The sequence below is a fragment of the Schistocerca piceifrons genome, chromosome 1 (genome assembly GCF_021461385.2).
Source record: "Schistocerca piceifrons isolate TAMUIC-IGC-003096 chromosome 1, iqSchPice1.1, whole genome shotgun sequence".
Classification (NCBI taxonomy): Eukaryota; Metazoa; Arthropoda; class Insecta; order Orthoptera; family Acrididae; genus Schistocerca; species Schistocerca piceifrons.
This window is the reverse complement of record NC_060138.1, coordinates 759,947,933-759,965,562: the sequence shown is the minus strand read 5'-3', so window position 1 is coordinate 759,965,562 and position 17,630 is coordinate 759,947,933. Positions and strand designations below refer to the sequence as shown.

At 41.7% G+C, this 17,630-nt stretch overlaps 1 protein-coding gene across 2 annotated transcripts in view; it reads right to left on the bottom strand.

Annotated features, from left to right (window-relative positions):
* LOC124712237 (xenotropic and polytropic retrovirus receptor 1) overlaps positions 1-17,223 on the bottom strand; it is a 123,617-nt gene extending 106,394 nt beyond the window's left edge. For both annotated transcript variants that reach the window (XM_047242534.1, XM_047242542.1), the window contains exons 1-2: positions 16,879-17,223; positions 16,601-16,754 (exon numbers count right to left, since the gene is read on the bottom strand). In XM_047242534.1, the coding sequence (XP_047098490.1) occupies positions 16,601-16,754; positions 16,879-16,947 (223 nt within the window). In that variant the 5' untranslated portion in view covers positions 16,948-17,223. The remainder of the gene's footprint in view (positions 1-16,600; positions 16,755-16,878) is intronic.
* Positions 17,224-17,630: the final 407 nt, after the last annotated feature.

Genomic DNA, 17,630 nt, shown 5'->3' with positions numbered 1-17,630 from the left:
AACTAAAATTTAAATGGCCCTTGCCATATTGCTATGACAGATAAAAAGTAAAACGCGGTCGACAGCCTGCACGTCGTTTGCTAAAACGGCCAATAACTCAGATGGCAAACACAACCGAGAACATTAGTGGTTAAAAAAGGGGCTTTCCGCCAGGAAATGGCAGACTGTCAAAGGTTTAGTGCAATGAGTACAAAGTGGTGGGGGAGCACCACTTAACAAATGGCGATGGCTAAAAAGACAGTGCCCAATACAGAACCTAGCTAAAATGATCTTCTCAAGGTGAGAGGGCCGAGAGGATGTCATCCCAGCTGCTGGGAGAGGAATAACAACCCAGAGCTTGTTCCCATACAGGAAGAACCTTACAGACAGCAACACAGAGCTCATCAGAGGGAATGTAAGAACTAGCAGGCTGAGGTACAAGGACTGCAGCTTTGCCAGCAGCGTCAGCGGCCTCGTTTCCTGTCAGACTGATGTGACGAGAAATCAACATAAACTTCACAGTGGTTTCATCAAGAGTGAGCAAGTGACAGCTATCCTGGACCCGTTGCACTAAGATAAGGGCAGTGCACAGCACACAGATCCTTTGAAGGACACAGAGTTGGAGCAGATGACGCAATTGAAAAGCCTGTGTTTCTGGACGTACTGCTTGGCCTGATACAGGGCGAAGAGCTCTGCTGTAAATACTGAGAGTGTGCAGGAAGCCAATACTGAAAAACATTGGTGCCAATGATGAAGGCACACGCGACACCACAGTCAGTCCAAGAACCATCACTGGACACAAAGGTACTGCCGTAAAGTTCTGTGCAAATGTCATGAAACTGAAGACGACAGAGTGAGGCTGGAGTAGTGTCCTGAGGAAGTGAATGAAGGCCATGGTGAACAAGGACCACCGCATAAAGCCAAGGTGGTGAAGGGTTTACACTCACTGGGAAAGTTGCAGGTAGTGTTAAGTTAAGCTGCGGGAGCAAGCGTAGAAAGCAAACTCCAGGAGATAATAGAAGAGGGACGCGCTTCATACTGGTGATCAAAGGAGTTATTAATAATGGAGGCATAGGATGAGTGGTCATGCATGGCAGACAAGCAGCTTGCAAATCTGCTGGGGAGAAAGTTATGGCGATAGGACAGCAGTAGGCGGTAGTTCGGCAGCTTCTGCATACAGACTCTCAAGCGGGCTAGTGTAAAAGGCACAAGTGGCCAAATGGGTGCCATGATGATAGGTAGTATTGAGACGGCGTAAGAGGGATGGACATGCAGATGCATAAACAAAACACCGATAGTCTAGTTTCGAGAGGACAAGGGACCGATACAAACAGATGAGGTTGGTTCGGTCTGCTCCCCAGGACATCTAGGACATTGAGGTACCACATACAGCAGGCTGCCAGATAAGATGCACGAGAGGACCAAGAAAGTTTCCTATCAAGCATAAGCCCCAGGAATGTTGCAGTTTCAACAAATGGTGCCAGAAATTCATACAAACAGTTTTGTCAGTGGAAAAACTAAAGCTGTTGTTGATGCTCCATGAGTAAAGATGATACAGACATCACTGAAGACGGCGCTCAATGAGACAAGTTTGTGGAGAACTATAATAGATGGCAAAATTGTCAATGAAAAGGGAGCCGGAGATGCCTGGTGAGAGACAGGTCATTATAGGGTTGTGATGATAGCAAAGAGGACCACGATCAGGACAGAAAGCTGAGGCACACCCATTTTCCTGGATAAATGTGTCCAACAAGGCAGAACCTGCATGTACCCTGAAAACTTGGTCTTTTAAAAATTCCAGAATGAAACGGGGCATGCAGCCACAGAAGCACCATTTGTAGAGACTACGGAGGTTACCAGACCTCCAGCAGGTGTCGTAGGCTCAAAATCTAAAAACACAGCCACAGCTGAGATTTCTGCAGAAAGCCATTCATGACATGAGTGGACAAAGTGATGAGATGGTCAATTGCAGAACAGTACAAAATTCACAATGTGCAGTAGTTGGTAAATTGCAAGACTCAAGCCACCATACCAGCTGGGCAAGAATCACATGTTCTATCACCTTGAAAACACAGCTAATGAGAGAGATGGGGCAGTAGCTCGGAGAAAGGTGTTTGTCCATACCAGACTTACATAGGGGTACAACAGTGGCTTCATGCCAGTGTCTGCAAAATGTGTATGAAGGGGAAAGTGCTTGCCCGCAAGAAATGGGTTTCGCAACATCTGAATGTGAACATCGTCCAGCCCTGGAGCAGAGGTCAGGGCAAAGTGAGAGCACGATCTAGCTCCCACATAGTAAAGGCAGTGTGGTAGCACTCACTATTCTGAGAAGAGAAGGGTAGTGCCAAGCCGCCTCCACTCATTTCCGATGGAAGAAGGCAGGGTGATAGTGGGAGGAGCTCGAAATCTCACAAAACAGCAGCCCAAGGTGTTGGAGATAGAAATAGGATCCACTATGACAGTCTCTCATAATGTCAGGCCAAAAATTGGGGAATGGATCTTGATACCAGAGAGCTGTCAGGGGTTCGACCACACAATGGAAGAGGAAGTGGAACTGTTAAAAGAACTAGTAAATGAAATCCACCTAGCTTTTTTGCTATCCAAAGAATGTGACGACACTGTGCACGCAACTGTTTATAATGAATGCAGTCAAAACGGACTGGGACAGAATTCTGGAGCTCTAAGTGGTCCTGAGGATGCAATTTTGTTTCCTGGGGACAGAGAACAAGCAGATGTTGTGATTCTAACAGTGGCCGTAAATCTTCTTTGTTTCATCACAGGCCATGAACGTTCCATTGAAGGGGAGTCATAACAAGGAAAGGGGAGGAGGGAAAAGATGAAGGGGTGTCACCTCGGCAGCTGCCAAGTGCCAGCCTTTAAAGACTCACTGCTACAGGGTGCAGAGGCTGGAGGATCCTGCTCCATGAGAGCTACATAGGTATCAGCATTCTCCCTCTGTAACTCTGTGGAGCCCAGCACAGAAAAGCGGTTGGTGGTGCGCACCGGTGACATGGGAGGTCAGCCAGGTGAGAGTATCACATGATGCTATCTTCGAAGAGACTCTCCTAGCTGGTGAAGGAACAGACTGTTTCCCTTTGTTTGACTTCTTGGATTGTTTCCGATTGACAGAGGAAGACTCAGATGTTTGTTGGACGGAGGGATGTAAGAAGTCTTTGCGGGAGTATTCCTTCTGTCCTTTCTGGCCTGCCGGTTGTGCAGCAGGTGACTTCGCCCCGGGAGGCAAATGTTTGGTGGTTGTTGCCCAGCAGGATGAGGAGATGGCAATGTTACCTTGACAATGGGTGATTTCACAACTGCAGTGCTGAATTTGAGGTCACATATCTGTGAGGCCATGTCCTTCATGAAGCAAGATGTAGCAAAACAGTGCTGTTAGTGGCAGATGGTAGAATGCAGGCCTCCCCTCAGAGGGCAGCTCAACCACCTTAGGTGATTGTTCACACCTCAAGTCACACCTGCCGAATACCTGAAAGAGGGACCAATCGACAATTTGGGAAGGTAGCAGCTCACGTAATCTCCCCATACCTGGGCCTGGCCTTTATCAGGGGGTATGTGCACCTGTCCACCCAGGGCTGGGTATTATATGGTACCCAATCAACTGTTACGTGTCTAACATGTGGGCCAGCCTTCAGGAAGGCAGAGGGAGGAAGAAGAAAAAGAGGAGTCTCAAATGCCGAAGTATTGGAAGTATGGAAGAAGGTGAATGATGAAAGGAAAAAAGGAATGAAAAAACAGTCGTGAGACTGTTCTTATGTTAGCTACCGAAAATGCGGAAAACATTCCCAAAAATACCCCAGACATGTTCCCCAAGGAATGGGAAAAGGAATAGCAAGAGGACAGACATGCAGCAAGGAAGGGAAAAGATGCTACAAAGGCTGGGGCCCCTATGGTAGCCAAGCACGAAGCTGCCAGCCAAAGTGCGGCAAGCCCCACGGGAGCTGACAAGCAAGTAATTTCCAGCAGTTTACTTAAACCATCTGCATCATTTCTCTGTATGTTGGTAATCCTTGTATGATGATCTTTTGGTGGTGCAGTGTGTGTAACAATAGGAATGAATACTGACCCCTACAACACCTCACATTCCTACCTTCTACATGTTCCCTAAAGTCCATAAACCCAGCCACCTGGGATGCCCCACTGTGGCGGTTACAGTGCACCCACTGAGAGAATCTATGCCCGCATAGACCAACACCTTCAAACCATTACCTGCAACCTATCCTCCTGTATAAAAGACACCAACTATTTTCTCCACCAACTCTCCACAGTTCCTGTTCCTTTACCACATGGTGCCCTGCTCATCATTATTGATGTCACCCTTATTTATACCAACATCCCTAATGCCCATGGCCTTACCACCATTGAACACTACCTTTCCCAATGCCCAACGCATTTCAAACCTACAACCGCCTTCCTGGTCATCTTAATCAACTATATTTTCACTTCACAATTACTTCACCTTTGAAGACATCAGCTACAAACAAATTCATGGTATTGTTCCGTCATCTTTCGGGCGTGCACTTTAGCGACAATTCTTCTTGCGATGTTTCGGCTGGAAACCTCCCAGCCATCTTCAAGGTGAGTCGGAGACCGAGTTCATAGCGTTTGCGCGTGCCTATTTATACGGAGAGTCACGTGATACAAAGCTGCTGAGGATTGAAAGTGCATGCGTCAAAGATATCAAAGTCGCCACTACTGCGCTAGTCATAGATAAGATGTATATAGCAAAGATAAACATATAAGCGCAGAGTGCAAAAAAAAAAAAAAAAAAAAAAAAGTGCTGCTGCGAATCCACCGTGCTTGTAAATAAATAATTAATCTTTAAAAGTGGTAACATCTGTCGGAAGTGAAGACGCAGAATTTCTTTCCGAACGAAGGAGTGAAATAAGCGGTTTCCAAGCATTGTCAAGATGAAATCCTTCGTCACGGTTTAGCAGGTTGTTGGCCAGTTGTATTTCTACAGCTTCCTTAACAACTGAGTCCCAGAAAGATGAAGCAGTAGTTAAAATCTTAACATCTTTATAATCCATGGCATGGCCAGTAGAAATGCAATGTTCAGCAACTGCTGATTTGTTAGACTGAAGAAGACGTGTGTACTGCTGGTGTTCGATGCATCGTTCCTGTACAGTGCGCGTGGTTTGCCCTATGTAACGTTTGCCACACTCAAAAGGGATTTCATAAACTCCCACCTTTCGCAAGAGCAGATCATCCTTAACGGATCCCAACAAGGCTGCAGTCTTAGCTGGTGGGCGGAATATCACATCCACTTTATGTTTCTTCAAGATTCTAGCGATTTTAGAAGAAACATTACCCACGTATGGGAGAAAGGCTGTAGATTTCACTTCCCTTTCCACTTCCTCATCCTTTTCCTGTGATTTTTCCGCAGTTTTTATTTGCAGGGCTTTCTTAATCTGCTGTTGCGAATAGCCATTTCTCCTAAAAACTGCCTACAGGTGTACAAGCTCATCCTGCAGGTTGTCAACATCAGACACTACATGAGCCCTGTGGATCAAAGTTTTCAGAACACTCATAATTTGCGACGGATGGTGGCAGCTAGACGCCTGCAAATACAGGTCTGTGTATGTGGGCTTACAGTATACGCAATGACCCAGGGATCCATTTTCTTTCCGGTGAACCAGCACATCCAGAAACGGTAAACAGCCATTCTTCTCTCGCTCCATAGTGAACTTGATGTTTCCGTGAATGGAATTGAGATGTTCCAAAAAGTCTATCAGTTCCATTCACAGAAACATCAAGTTCACTATGGAGCGAGAGAAGAATGGCTGTTTACTGTTTTGGATGTGCTGGTTCGCCGGAAAGAAGATGGATCCCTAGATCATTGCGTATACCGTAAGCCCACACACACAGACCTGTATTTGCAGGCATCTAGCTGCCACCATCCGTCGCAAATTACGAGTGTTCTGAAAACTTTGGTCCACAGGGCTCATGTAGTGTTTGATGTTGATAGCCTGCAGGATGAGCTTGTACACCTGGAGGCAGTTTTTAGGAGAAATGGCTATTCGCAACAGCAGATTAAGAAAGCCCTGCAAATAAAAACTGCGGAAAAATCACAGGAAAAGGATGAGGAAGTGGAAAGGGAAGTGAAATCTACAGCCTTTCTCCCATATGTGGGTAATGTTTCTTCTAAAATCGCTAGAATCATGAAGAAACATAAAGTGGATGTGATATTCCGCCCACCAGCTAAGACTGCAGCCTTGTTGGGATCCGTTAAGGATGATCTGCTCTTGCGAAAGGCGGGAGTTTATGAAATCCCTTGTGAGTGTGGCAAACCACGCGCACTGTACAGGAACGATGCGTCGAACACCAGCAGTACACACGTCTTCTTCAGTCTAACAAATCAGCAGTTGCCGAACATTGCATTTCTACTGGCTATGCCATGGATTATAAAGATGTTAAGATTTTTACTACTGCTTCATTTTTCTGGGACTCAGTTGTTAAGGAAGCTGTAGAAATACAACTAGCCAACAACCTGCTAAACCGTGACGAAGGATTTCATCTTGACAATGCTTGGAAACCACTTATTTCACTCCTTCGTTCGGAAAGAAATTCTGCACCTTCACTTCCGACAGATGTTACCACTTTTAAAGATTAATTATTTATTTACAAGCACGGTGGATTCACAGCAGCACTAATTTTTTTTTTTTTTCACTTATATGTTTATCTTTGCTATATACATCTTATCTATGACTAGTGCAGTAGTGGCGACTTTGATATCTTTGACGCATGCGCTTTCAATCCTCAGCAGCTTTGTATCACGTGACTCTCTGTATAAATAGGCACGCGCAAACGTTATGAACTCAGTCTCCGGCTCACCTTGAAGATGGCTGGGAGGTTTCCAGCCGAAATATCGCAAGAAGAATTGTCGCTGTCCCGAGTGCACACCCGAAAGATGATGGAACATTATGTCCGCCGGGAAAACTTCAAGAATCACAAATTCATGGTATGCCAATGGAGACCCGCATGGTACCATCCCAAGCCAAAATATTCTAGAGACATCTAGAAGAATCCTTCCTAACCACTCAGAATCTCTGACCCCTCACCTAGTTCTGACTGACTGATGAATTACTTAGTGATCCGGATCAAAGGTGAGGAAACCTTACCCACATCCCTTCAGAACCTCAAAACCTCCCCCATTCGCTTCACCTGGTCCTTCTCAACCAGACACGCTACCTTCCTCGACGTTGACCTCCACCTCAAAGATGGTTACATCAGACCCTTCTTCCATATCAAACCTACCAACCACCAATAATACCTCCCCTTTGACAGCTGCCACACATCCCATACCAAGAAGTCCCTTCCCTACAGCCTAGCCAACCATGGCCTTCGCATCAGTAATGGCAAGCAGTCCATATCCGAATATACCAAAGGTCTTAGTGAGGACTTCATGGATCAAAAGTACCCTCCCAACCTTGTACAGAAACAGATCTTCCATGCCTTATCCCTCCCGTCATCCACCGCCTCCCAAAGGCCCACCATTCAGCCACAAAGGAGCAATCCCCTCATGCCTCAGTACCACCCAGGACAGGAGCAACTGATTCTCATTCTCCACCAGGGTTCTGACTACTTCTCATCATGTCATGAAATGAGGAATATCCTACCAACTATCCTTCCCACCCCTCCCACAACAGTATGCCACCACCCACCCATTGGCAGCTCATGAGGATACAATCTGGGTGTTCACCAATTTTTTGATTCAGATAAAAACAAAGTATGAAATTAATAGCATCTGCTGTACAACAGTTATGTTCATCAACATATTTATACAATTACAGCCATTGCCAAAACTAATAACAACAGTAATAATAATAATAATAATAATAATAATAATAATAATCACAATTTTCTGAAAAAAGAAGAAATTGTTTTTGTGGATCTTTGTTGTTTTGTACATATTTAATTAAAGAATGAAATAATATTTATGCTTTCACTACTCTCCATTTTGCATTTTTGTGTAAGTGGGAGTTTTTGTGCATTTTTATTTAATTTTTTTGGCCAATGTACAAGATACCTAACATGTGTATTAGTTAATGAATTAACTTCTGGGGTGAAAATTAGACATTCTTAAGTTGCCACACAAAAACTTATGCTTATTGTACACTACTTTGTTAAATGTTCACATGTAGTCATTCTTATTTGATTTCATGGTAAATGGATCTGGTCTGGGAGGCCCTAGTTCCTTCATGGCTTACTTTTTCTGATAATTTTTCTGGTAATTTTCTTTTCTGTTAGCATTTAAAACAGATTCAACAGAGCTCATGTTGACACTGCACACAAAAGCCAATTCAAGCACAGTAAACCAACAACTCCAAACACACTCCACATTTGTGGAAATGATTAAATTCAAGTAGTACTGTATATCAACATGGCCACTTGATTACAAATATAAACGAGGCACAGAGAGCCATAAGGCCTAAAAGCACATGACTGTCAATCCCACATTTGAGTTATATCAGAGAAACCAGTGAGACAGATTTTTACGAATGTTCATATACACAGTGTGGGCCTTCAGCACAGATAAACTTGATTCACAGTAAAATCAACAGATGGCAGACACATGAATAAATGCTACTGTCTCACAATTGGCAATGATGTGCTTTATAGTTCTCAGCACCTCAAATGGATTATTGTATGATGAAATACAATACTTAATATATTATATCTCATTCACAACCCCAGAAAATAGGTTTTGATTGGGGGACAGAAATGAAAGAGGAAGCCGCCTGGTCGAATTTTGCACAGAGCACAACATAATCATAACTAACACTTGGTTTAAGAATCATGAAAGAAGGTTGTATACATGGAAGAACCCTGGAGATACTAAAAGGTATCAGATAGATTATATAATGGTAAGACAGAGATTTAGGAACCAGGTTATAAATTGTAAGACATTTCCAGGGGCAGATGTGGACTCTGACCACAATCTATTGGTTATGACCTGTAGATTAAAACTGAAGAAACTGCAAAAAGGTGGGAATTTAAGGAGATGGGACCTGGATAAACTAAAAGAACCAGAGATTGTACAGAGATTCAGGGAGAGCATAAGGGAGCAATTGACAGGACTGGGGGAAATAAATACAGTAGAAGAAGAATGGGTAGCTTTGAGGGATGAAGTAGTGAAGGCAGCAGAGGATCAAGTAGGTAAAAAGACGAGGGCTAGTAGAAATCCTTGGGTAACAGAAGAAATATTGAATTTAATTGATGAAAGGAGAAAATATAAAAATGCAGTAAGTGAAACAGGCAAAAAGGAATACAAACGTCTCAAAAATGAGATTGACAGGAAGTGCAAAATGGTTAAGCAGGGATGGCTAGAGGACAAATGTAAGGATGTAGAGGCCTATCTCACTAGGGGTAAGATAGATACTGCCTACAGGAAAATTAAAGAGACCTTTGGAGATAAGAGAACGACTTGTATGAATATCAAGAGCTCAGATGGAAACCCAGTTCTAAGCAAAGAAGGGAAAGCAGAAAGGTGGAAGGAGTATATAGAGGGTCTATACAAGGGCGATGTACTTGAGGATAATATTATGGAAATGGAAGAGGATGTAGATGAAGATGAAATGGGAGATATGATACCGCGTGAAGAGTTTGACAGAGCACTGAAAGACCTGAGTCGAAACAAGGCCCCCGGAGTAGACAATATTCCATTGGAACTACTGACGGCCTTGGGAGAGCCAGTCCTGACAAAACTCTACCATCTGGTGAGCAAGATGTATGAAACAGGCGAAATACCCTCAGACTTCAAGAAGAATATAATAATTCCAATCCCAAAGAAAGCAGGTGTTGACAGATGTGAAAATTACCGAACTATCAGCTTAATAAGTCACAGCTGCAAAATACTAACACGAATTCTTTACAGACGAATGGAAAAACTAGTAGAAGCCAACCTCGGGGAAGATCAGTTTGGATTCCGTAGAAACACTGGAACACGTGAGGCTATACTGACCTTACGACTTATCTTAGAAGAAAGATTAAGGAAAGGCAAACCTACGTTTCTAGCATTTGTAGACTTAGAGAAAGCTTTTGACAATGTTGACTGGAATACTCTCTTTCAAATTCTAAAGGTGGCAGGGGTAAAATACAGGGAGCGAAAGGCTATTTACAATTTGTACAGAAACCAGATGGCAGTTATAAGAGTCGAGGGACATGAAAGGGAAGCAGTGGTTGGGAAGGGAGTAAGACAGGGTTGTAGCCTCTCCCCGATGTTGTTCAATCTGTATATCGAGCAAGCAGTAAAGAAAACAAAAGAAAAATTCGGAGTAGGTATTAAAATTCATGGAGAAGAAGTAAAAACTTTGAGGTTCGCCGATGACATTGTAATTCTGTCAGAGACAGCAAAGGACTTGGAAGAGCAGTTGAATGGAATGGACAGTGTCTTGAAAGGAGGATATAAGATGAACATCAACAAAAGCAAAACAATGATAATGGAATGTAGTCTAATTAAGTCGGGTGATGCTGAGGGAATTAGATTAGGAAATGAGGCACTTAAAGTAGTAAAGGAGTTTTGCTATTTGGGGAGCAAAATAACTGATGAGGGTCGAAGTAGAGAGGATATAAAATGTAGGCTGGCAATGGCAAGGAAAGCGTTTCTGAAGAAGAGAAATTTGTTAACATCCAGTATTGATTTAAGTGTCAGGAAGTCATTTCTGAAAGTATTCGTATGGAGTGTAGCCATGTATGGAAGTGAAACATGGACGATAAATAGTTTGGACAAGAAGAGAATAGAAGCTTTCGAAATGTGGTGCTACAGAAGAATGCTGAAGATTAGATGGGTAGATCACATAACTAATGAGGAAGTATTGAATAGGATTGGGGAGAAGAGAAGTTTGTGGCACAACTTGACCAGAAGAAGGGATCGGTTGGTAGGACATGTTCTGAGGCATCAAGGGATCACCAATTTAGCATTGGAGGGCAGCGTGGAGGGTAAAAATCGTAGAGGGAGACCAAGAGATGAATACACTAAGCAGATTCAGAAGGATGTAGGTTGCAGTAGGTACTGGGAGATGAAGAGGCTTGCACAGGATAGAGTAGCATGGAGAGCTGCATCAAACCAGTCTCAGGACTAAAGACCACAACAACAACATCAATATAACTATAACATATATTGACGTTTGATCTAATTTCACTATATATAGAGTGAATTGGCATACCTGAGGAGTATGCTACCATCTAGCAGGATTTATGTCTAGTAAATGGGGATAAAAACCTGTTGCAGTGTGCTACCATCTGGCGGCATTCACGTAAACTTGTTGTTTAGTGGTAAGGGCTAGATGTGCACACTGTGAATCGTGCCTATTTTGTGTCAAAACTGTACATATTTTACCCATAAGGAAATTACGTCACGCTAGTTGTGCGTGTGCCAAACCTCCTTAAAACATGCGCAACTGAAGGTGTGCTCAAGACTCTGGCACCAAGCTTCACAATGTAGCACAAGGTAAATTTAGGGCAATGTATTTCAGACTACCTCATCTACATTACATTTAACAGCATTCAAAGAAAAATAACCAATAAATCCACGGTGTGTGTGTGTGTGTGTGTGTGTGTGTGTGTGTGTGTGTGTGTGTGTGTGTGTGTGTGTGTGTGTGTGTGCAAATTGTGTGGAAATCCAAGAATATTGTACAATAGGGATCAATAAAACGTGGCAGTGCAGGTAGACGCTGACCTCACAGTAGAATAGGATGGAGTCTGCTCCATCTGGCCAACCCAATTTCCGTTTCCCTAAATCATTTCAGGCAAATGCCAGGATGCTTCCTTAATGAAGGCCACAGCTGAGCACCTCTCCATCCCCACAAGGGCATACTTATATATTCTATGTGGATGAATAATTTGAGCTATTTATATTTATTGTATTACGACGACAAATCCTATATCACTCTAAGATTATACCCAGATGATTAAATAACTTAACAGAAAAATGTCAGCAAATTCAAGAACAGAGATTATATATTTATTATAAGTACTAAATTATTATACCTGTAGATTCTTCATCTGTATGCATATGCTATGGTCGTGTCATTCTTTGCTGATACATATTTCCAGAATTCAGAAGAAATTATATAAATTGCATATTCCGATGACTCATGACTATTCCTCTTAAGGATTAAGTCCTGGCTGGAGAACAGATCAGCACAGGACAGCCAACAGCTGGATTGCGTGGTGTCTTAGATGCTACCACTGACAAGGGTCGATACAAGTTCAGCAATTCTTCCACATTTATGTAACAGTCTTCCTTAAACTTGTGAAAAGATGGTTACCTTTGTAGCATGAATAACAAACAGGAAGTCAGGAATGTGTATGCTGACATGGTATCGCAACAGTGAGAATCAGGATTATGCAGAGCGAGCACAAATTTGAATGAATTCGACATTGATCATGGCCGGCAATGTGACTGCATAGTAGCAAACGTCCACGTTAATACATGTATTCAGAACAAAATGTGACTTGCTAAGTCTTATCATTCAATGGAGATTGGTGCTGTATTGATGGTAAACTGTCAATATAACTGAGTCAACAAGTTGAAACTATATTTTTTTATGACACAAACATTATTCTCATGTTGTCAAAAAATATCCAAAGGTTTTTCAGTCCCCATAACCACTAAGAGCATTCTTCTAATACACATATTGACAACAAAAGGTAGGAATTCCACACAGTGCCACCTGTTGTCACAATTGACACTGAAAAGACACCAACGATGAGATCCTCAAGCTGCAAATACCCACAAAATAACTGTCCAGTGTCCAGTGAGATTACTTCGAATACATGAGCTTCTACAGAAGAAATAGTTAACGACAAAGGACTTAACTTTCACAAGTGTTCTTTAGGTTACCTTCAGTCACACCCTAGTAGTTCACTGTCTGTAGTTCAGTATCTAATATAAAAGTGATCTGTTACTGATACTTTTGGAAAAGCTTGTCAACTGGGGCACCTTGTACTATAACTGTAGGCCTACATTTGTGGCTGTAATCACTCAGGATCTGTAATCAAAGTACCGGCATTGTGGCTTCTGAGAGAAGTGTAAGCACATTCAAGAGAGGTGACAGTAACCCTACAGTCTTTATAGTGGCAGCAGACTCTGCATGGAGGAGGAAAGACAATGCAGATAGCTCGTGGCTGTGTGGGTGGGAGGCAACAGTCCAAGCCAGAAAGTGAGTGGAGGCCATAAAACACTCAAGCGGGTGATGCATCAATGACAGGGTGGTGCTGGTCAGTTTGCAGATGTGTTATCACTTACTAGGAACATGAAAGGGAAGCAATGCAAAGGAACACAAATTCATTACTTGATCGCTTCAATTCATAGCACTCAGTAGTTAGTCCACAGTGCAGCCCACTTCAAATGTCACGGTCAATTGGACAAGCGTTGGTCTCTTGGCTGATCTTGGTTCACACCAAACTCCAGTTTGGAACGAATAATTAAGAGGGCAGATGTGGAGGAGAGGGGAAAGTGTCATCCTACACTAGAATCAGTACATCCAAAAGCAATTCTCTCACCTTCACCGTGCTGAATTACATTATGGACAAATGTTTTCCAAATCTTAACATCTCCCTGAATTCTGATTCAGGAAAATTACATCATCTTACACATCAGAATCTCAGGATTCTTATATGTGAAGTTAGAACCTAGTGACTATTTGGTTTTGTTCAAGAATAATATTAGTGTGTGTCAGTCAGTGCAACAGTAAACAAGTGCTCTGAACACATTGGCATACAACAACCTCCAGTTCTCACTAATATCAAAGGAATTCTGGAGCTATACTGCTCCCAGCTGCAGTGTGTAAGATAACAAGACTGCCAGAGAGTGATGACAGCTGTGTGCAGCAGTAAGAGATCTAGTTTAGTGTGAAGTAAATGAGTTGGAGTGAGTCAGGCAGTCCTAAGACATAGTAAACTTGGGTCAACAGAAGCGTCCGATCCCACGCGTCAGCTTTGACCCGTGACGTAAGGGTGTTGTTGTTTGTGACGTCATGACGGCGCTGAGTTTGGTTTGTGAGTGTGGCGTGTTTGTAGATGTCGTCTTGTGATCTCTGGTGGTATGTTGAGGGTTTCCGTTTGTGTGGTGTAATGGGCTCAGTTTGCTTTTGCTCATTATCCATAATTGTTAGAGTGTCGGCTATGTTTGTAGTGGAATTCATTTCAGCGAGTTAGCGATTTTGTGTGAAGGTTAATTTAGTGTTGTTCGCTGTACATCGTGTGGTAGTTTTAGTAAAATTAATCGGTTGTCATTTTTGTTCAGGAATGGATATCATGGATAAAATTAACAGTGCGCAGGTCAAGGGAAGTGTTCGATCCCAATGTGTGGCTGTGTATGTTGATATTGGTATCTGGAGGTGTTTTTGAGCTATATAGGCCAAGGGAAGTGTTTGATCCTAATTTATGGGATCGGGAGCTGCTGTTAAGCTATATAGGTCAAGGGAAGTGTCCGATTCCAGATGATATTGTGTCTAGTTTTGTGATGTCTGTTTTTCTCGTCGTTCTGTATGGGGGTGGGTGTCTAAAGTTGTTTATATTTAGTTTGTCCCCACCCAAAAACACCCCATTTCCCGCGCTTGTCCCGTTAGTGTCATTAGGATTTTTGTGGAAAGTGTGTGTGTTTGTTTTTCGATGTATTTTCGTCCTCATAATGTGTACGTACCAACTTTATATGCGCCATATTACAATCGTGGTTTATGGTCGTTTCCGCCATATTTGTGACGTCATGGGTCAAAGCAGACGGGTGGGATTGGACGCTTCCGTATTTCCGTAAACTTTCCCAACACAAAGTAAACAGGCCATGGGCAATGATTATTTCTTCTGATAAAGTGGACGAAGCAATACATAGTGTTGCTTTTTTTTTAAAAAAAAAAATAAAAAAAAAAATAAAATAAAATAACTGTTCTAGAATAGCTACAGAAAACCAAAGTACTTATGTACAGTCAATCGACATTCATGTTTTATACAGTCAGTATGATGAACACTATGGAAATTACTACAGCTTGAGTAATGTGATTTTGTAAAAAAAGCTAATCCACCAAATCACTCAACACCATTATGCTACGAGGTCATGTGATGTGTTTAATGAAAGAAAGTCTCACAAAGTAGCAGTTTGAATACGATGGTATTAATAGCACACAATACGATTTTTAATCAAGTACACTCAAATTACAATTGTATATGTATTTTAAAGCCAGCATAAGGTAACTACACATCTTTATTATCCCATGCATCCAAAATGTACATATTAAATTTTTTACTTACGAAATACATAAGCTTTTATAAAATAGTAATAAATAAAGACTGAAGAAATTCAAACTGGCACATGCTACATACATTCTGAGAGCACCACCATGGAAAACAAAAAGCGACATCCAATAACAAAGGTATTTACTGTCTTAAATTATACGCACACTTTGGTGTGTTACACTGACTTTTACCTTATTCATGAACTGGGAGGAGGGGGAAGGGTTGTTTCATACAATGTCTAGTGTCAACAGATAATCTCATTTTGGTTCTCACTGTTAATAAAATGTTATCTCAAGTGTAATCTGATGTGCCCAACCTCAAATTATCCTTCTGCAGATTTTTCACAATAGTGACAGCAAAACAAAGATGTGGGTCTCCAGCAGTGACATGGCTGTTTTCCCACATGACTGTTTTTATGTGCCTATCAAACTGCTTTGTAATAGACTGTGGCCAAAGTTTTCAAAGATTAGTGTGGACACCATTTGCTAAAGCAATTTTAAAACACAAATAACATGCACAACAGTTTCACATTAAAAACCATTCCTGAAGCAGCAAAAAATTACAAACTACAAATTCAGAATCTAAGCATAACTAAGTGACTTACTAATCATTAGCAGAATGAGGAACTCTCACTAAAATCACTTCTGGCATACATATAAGATTTCCCAATACACAGGCAAAATTTTAGAACATTTGCACTATAGTTGACCACTGTCAGGTAAACCCTCGTTATAGTAGTATACAACACACAGTTGAAATTTTACACAATGAAACTGGTCTGCACAATCCATCACTAATATGTTTCTCACCATAGGAGATAGCCTGATCTTAAGAACTTGTGATCTGTTCTGTCTCTTAAGGGTGACAGCCTCCTTATATGTGGCTGTAATGTATTCACCTCAGAATAATTTTTATGACCATAATTTGTTGTTTTGTGCTCAAACCAACCAGATTCCATCACTGATGCACGGACCTTCTTCCAAAAAGGTGGTTAGAATATTCGAGGAGACGGTACTTTTGCCACAACAACCCATTTGCATGCCCATGGATTTTATCAGCAGAAAATTTTGTAGAAGCATAAAACATTCAGGAGTACAATGGAGGTGGCCACATAATATATTTACTCTTAGTCTGTATTGCAGTACTGATTCAGTCATTTCACATAATCTGCACCAGTATAAATATCGCATTCACGCAACTGGACCTGCAACTTCTATCCAATAACTATCATCTTGTTATAAAGGGGGAGAAGAGGTGGGCAGGAGGGGAAGGAAGGGCCTGCAAATACACATTTCCCAAACGAAAACAAAATAGTTCTGCATATGCAGCAACATGCAATAGTCTGCTTTTAAACAACAGTAATGCTTACCGGAATAAAAAGTGTTTATCTTCGCTAATTCTTTATCACAGTAGTGGAAAAATTGTTCATCAAATTTTGCGAAATAGCGAGATAACACCTCCGGTTCAACAAGTTCTGCTGAAGGTGCTTGCTCCACAGCAGCATAAAGCATTGCTTTCATTTCCTGCAATGCAATGAAAGGAACGGGTCACATATAAAGAGTATCGCCACTACTTGAAAGAACATGCAATCTACATCACAAATTCCATGATATGACAGTGGGGAAAAAGCAAATGTTTACAAATTACCTCGTAATTAATATACTGTTTTCTCCACTCGGGAGTAATATGAGCACTCAAATGTTCAGTAAACTTCATTTTGCTGCCACCGTCTAACAGCTCTACAAACAATACACAACCCCTAACCTACAATCTCATTAGGCCTTATTTTATTTTACACCGAACACGAGAAGCGCATGCGGAACGTAATGTGTGGAAGTGCTCATTACGACAACATGAGCCACGAAAATTGGAAATTATGTCATGACAACCTCAAAATATCATACAACACTACATCTTGCTTCCCACCAGCCCGTCAGCTTCGGGCAAAGCAGGCATTATACTACCGCCTGACATTTATTAACACCTCTCGAACCAGAGATTCTTTCATCATGATGACAACTGACACTATAGCTTCCTCAAAAAACATAAATTACTTGTTAATAACACGAACAAAAGTCATAAACAAAATATATCTGAGAGTAACCAAAAAAATCATTTAATAAATAAAAACCGGATTCTAACGGAAGAAATGCGCTCCAATCAGAGCCCCATCGTTATGAGTAATGCTAAGAGCAATTTCATATAACGAAATAGAATGAACAAAAACCTTCATTGAAACATTGCCGAGCACTAAATGGTATGCAGTTGATATATTCCAGGAAAAAATAGTTGGAAGGTCTGTATTATTAATATGTTTGTTTGCATCTCTATTATTTATTGGCAGAGTACGCTTCTGATGTAAATAGATTCTCTGGATTGCTTTACGGTCTCCTTTTCTG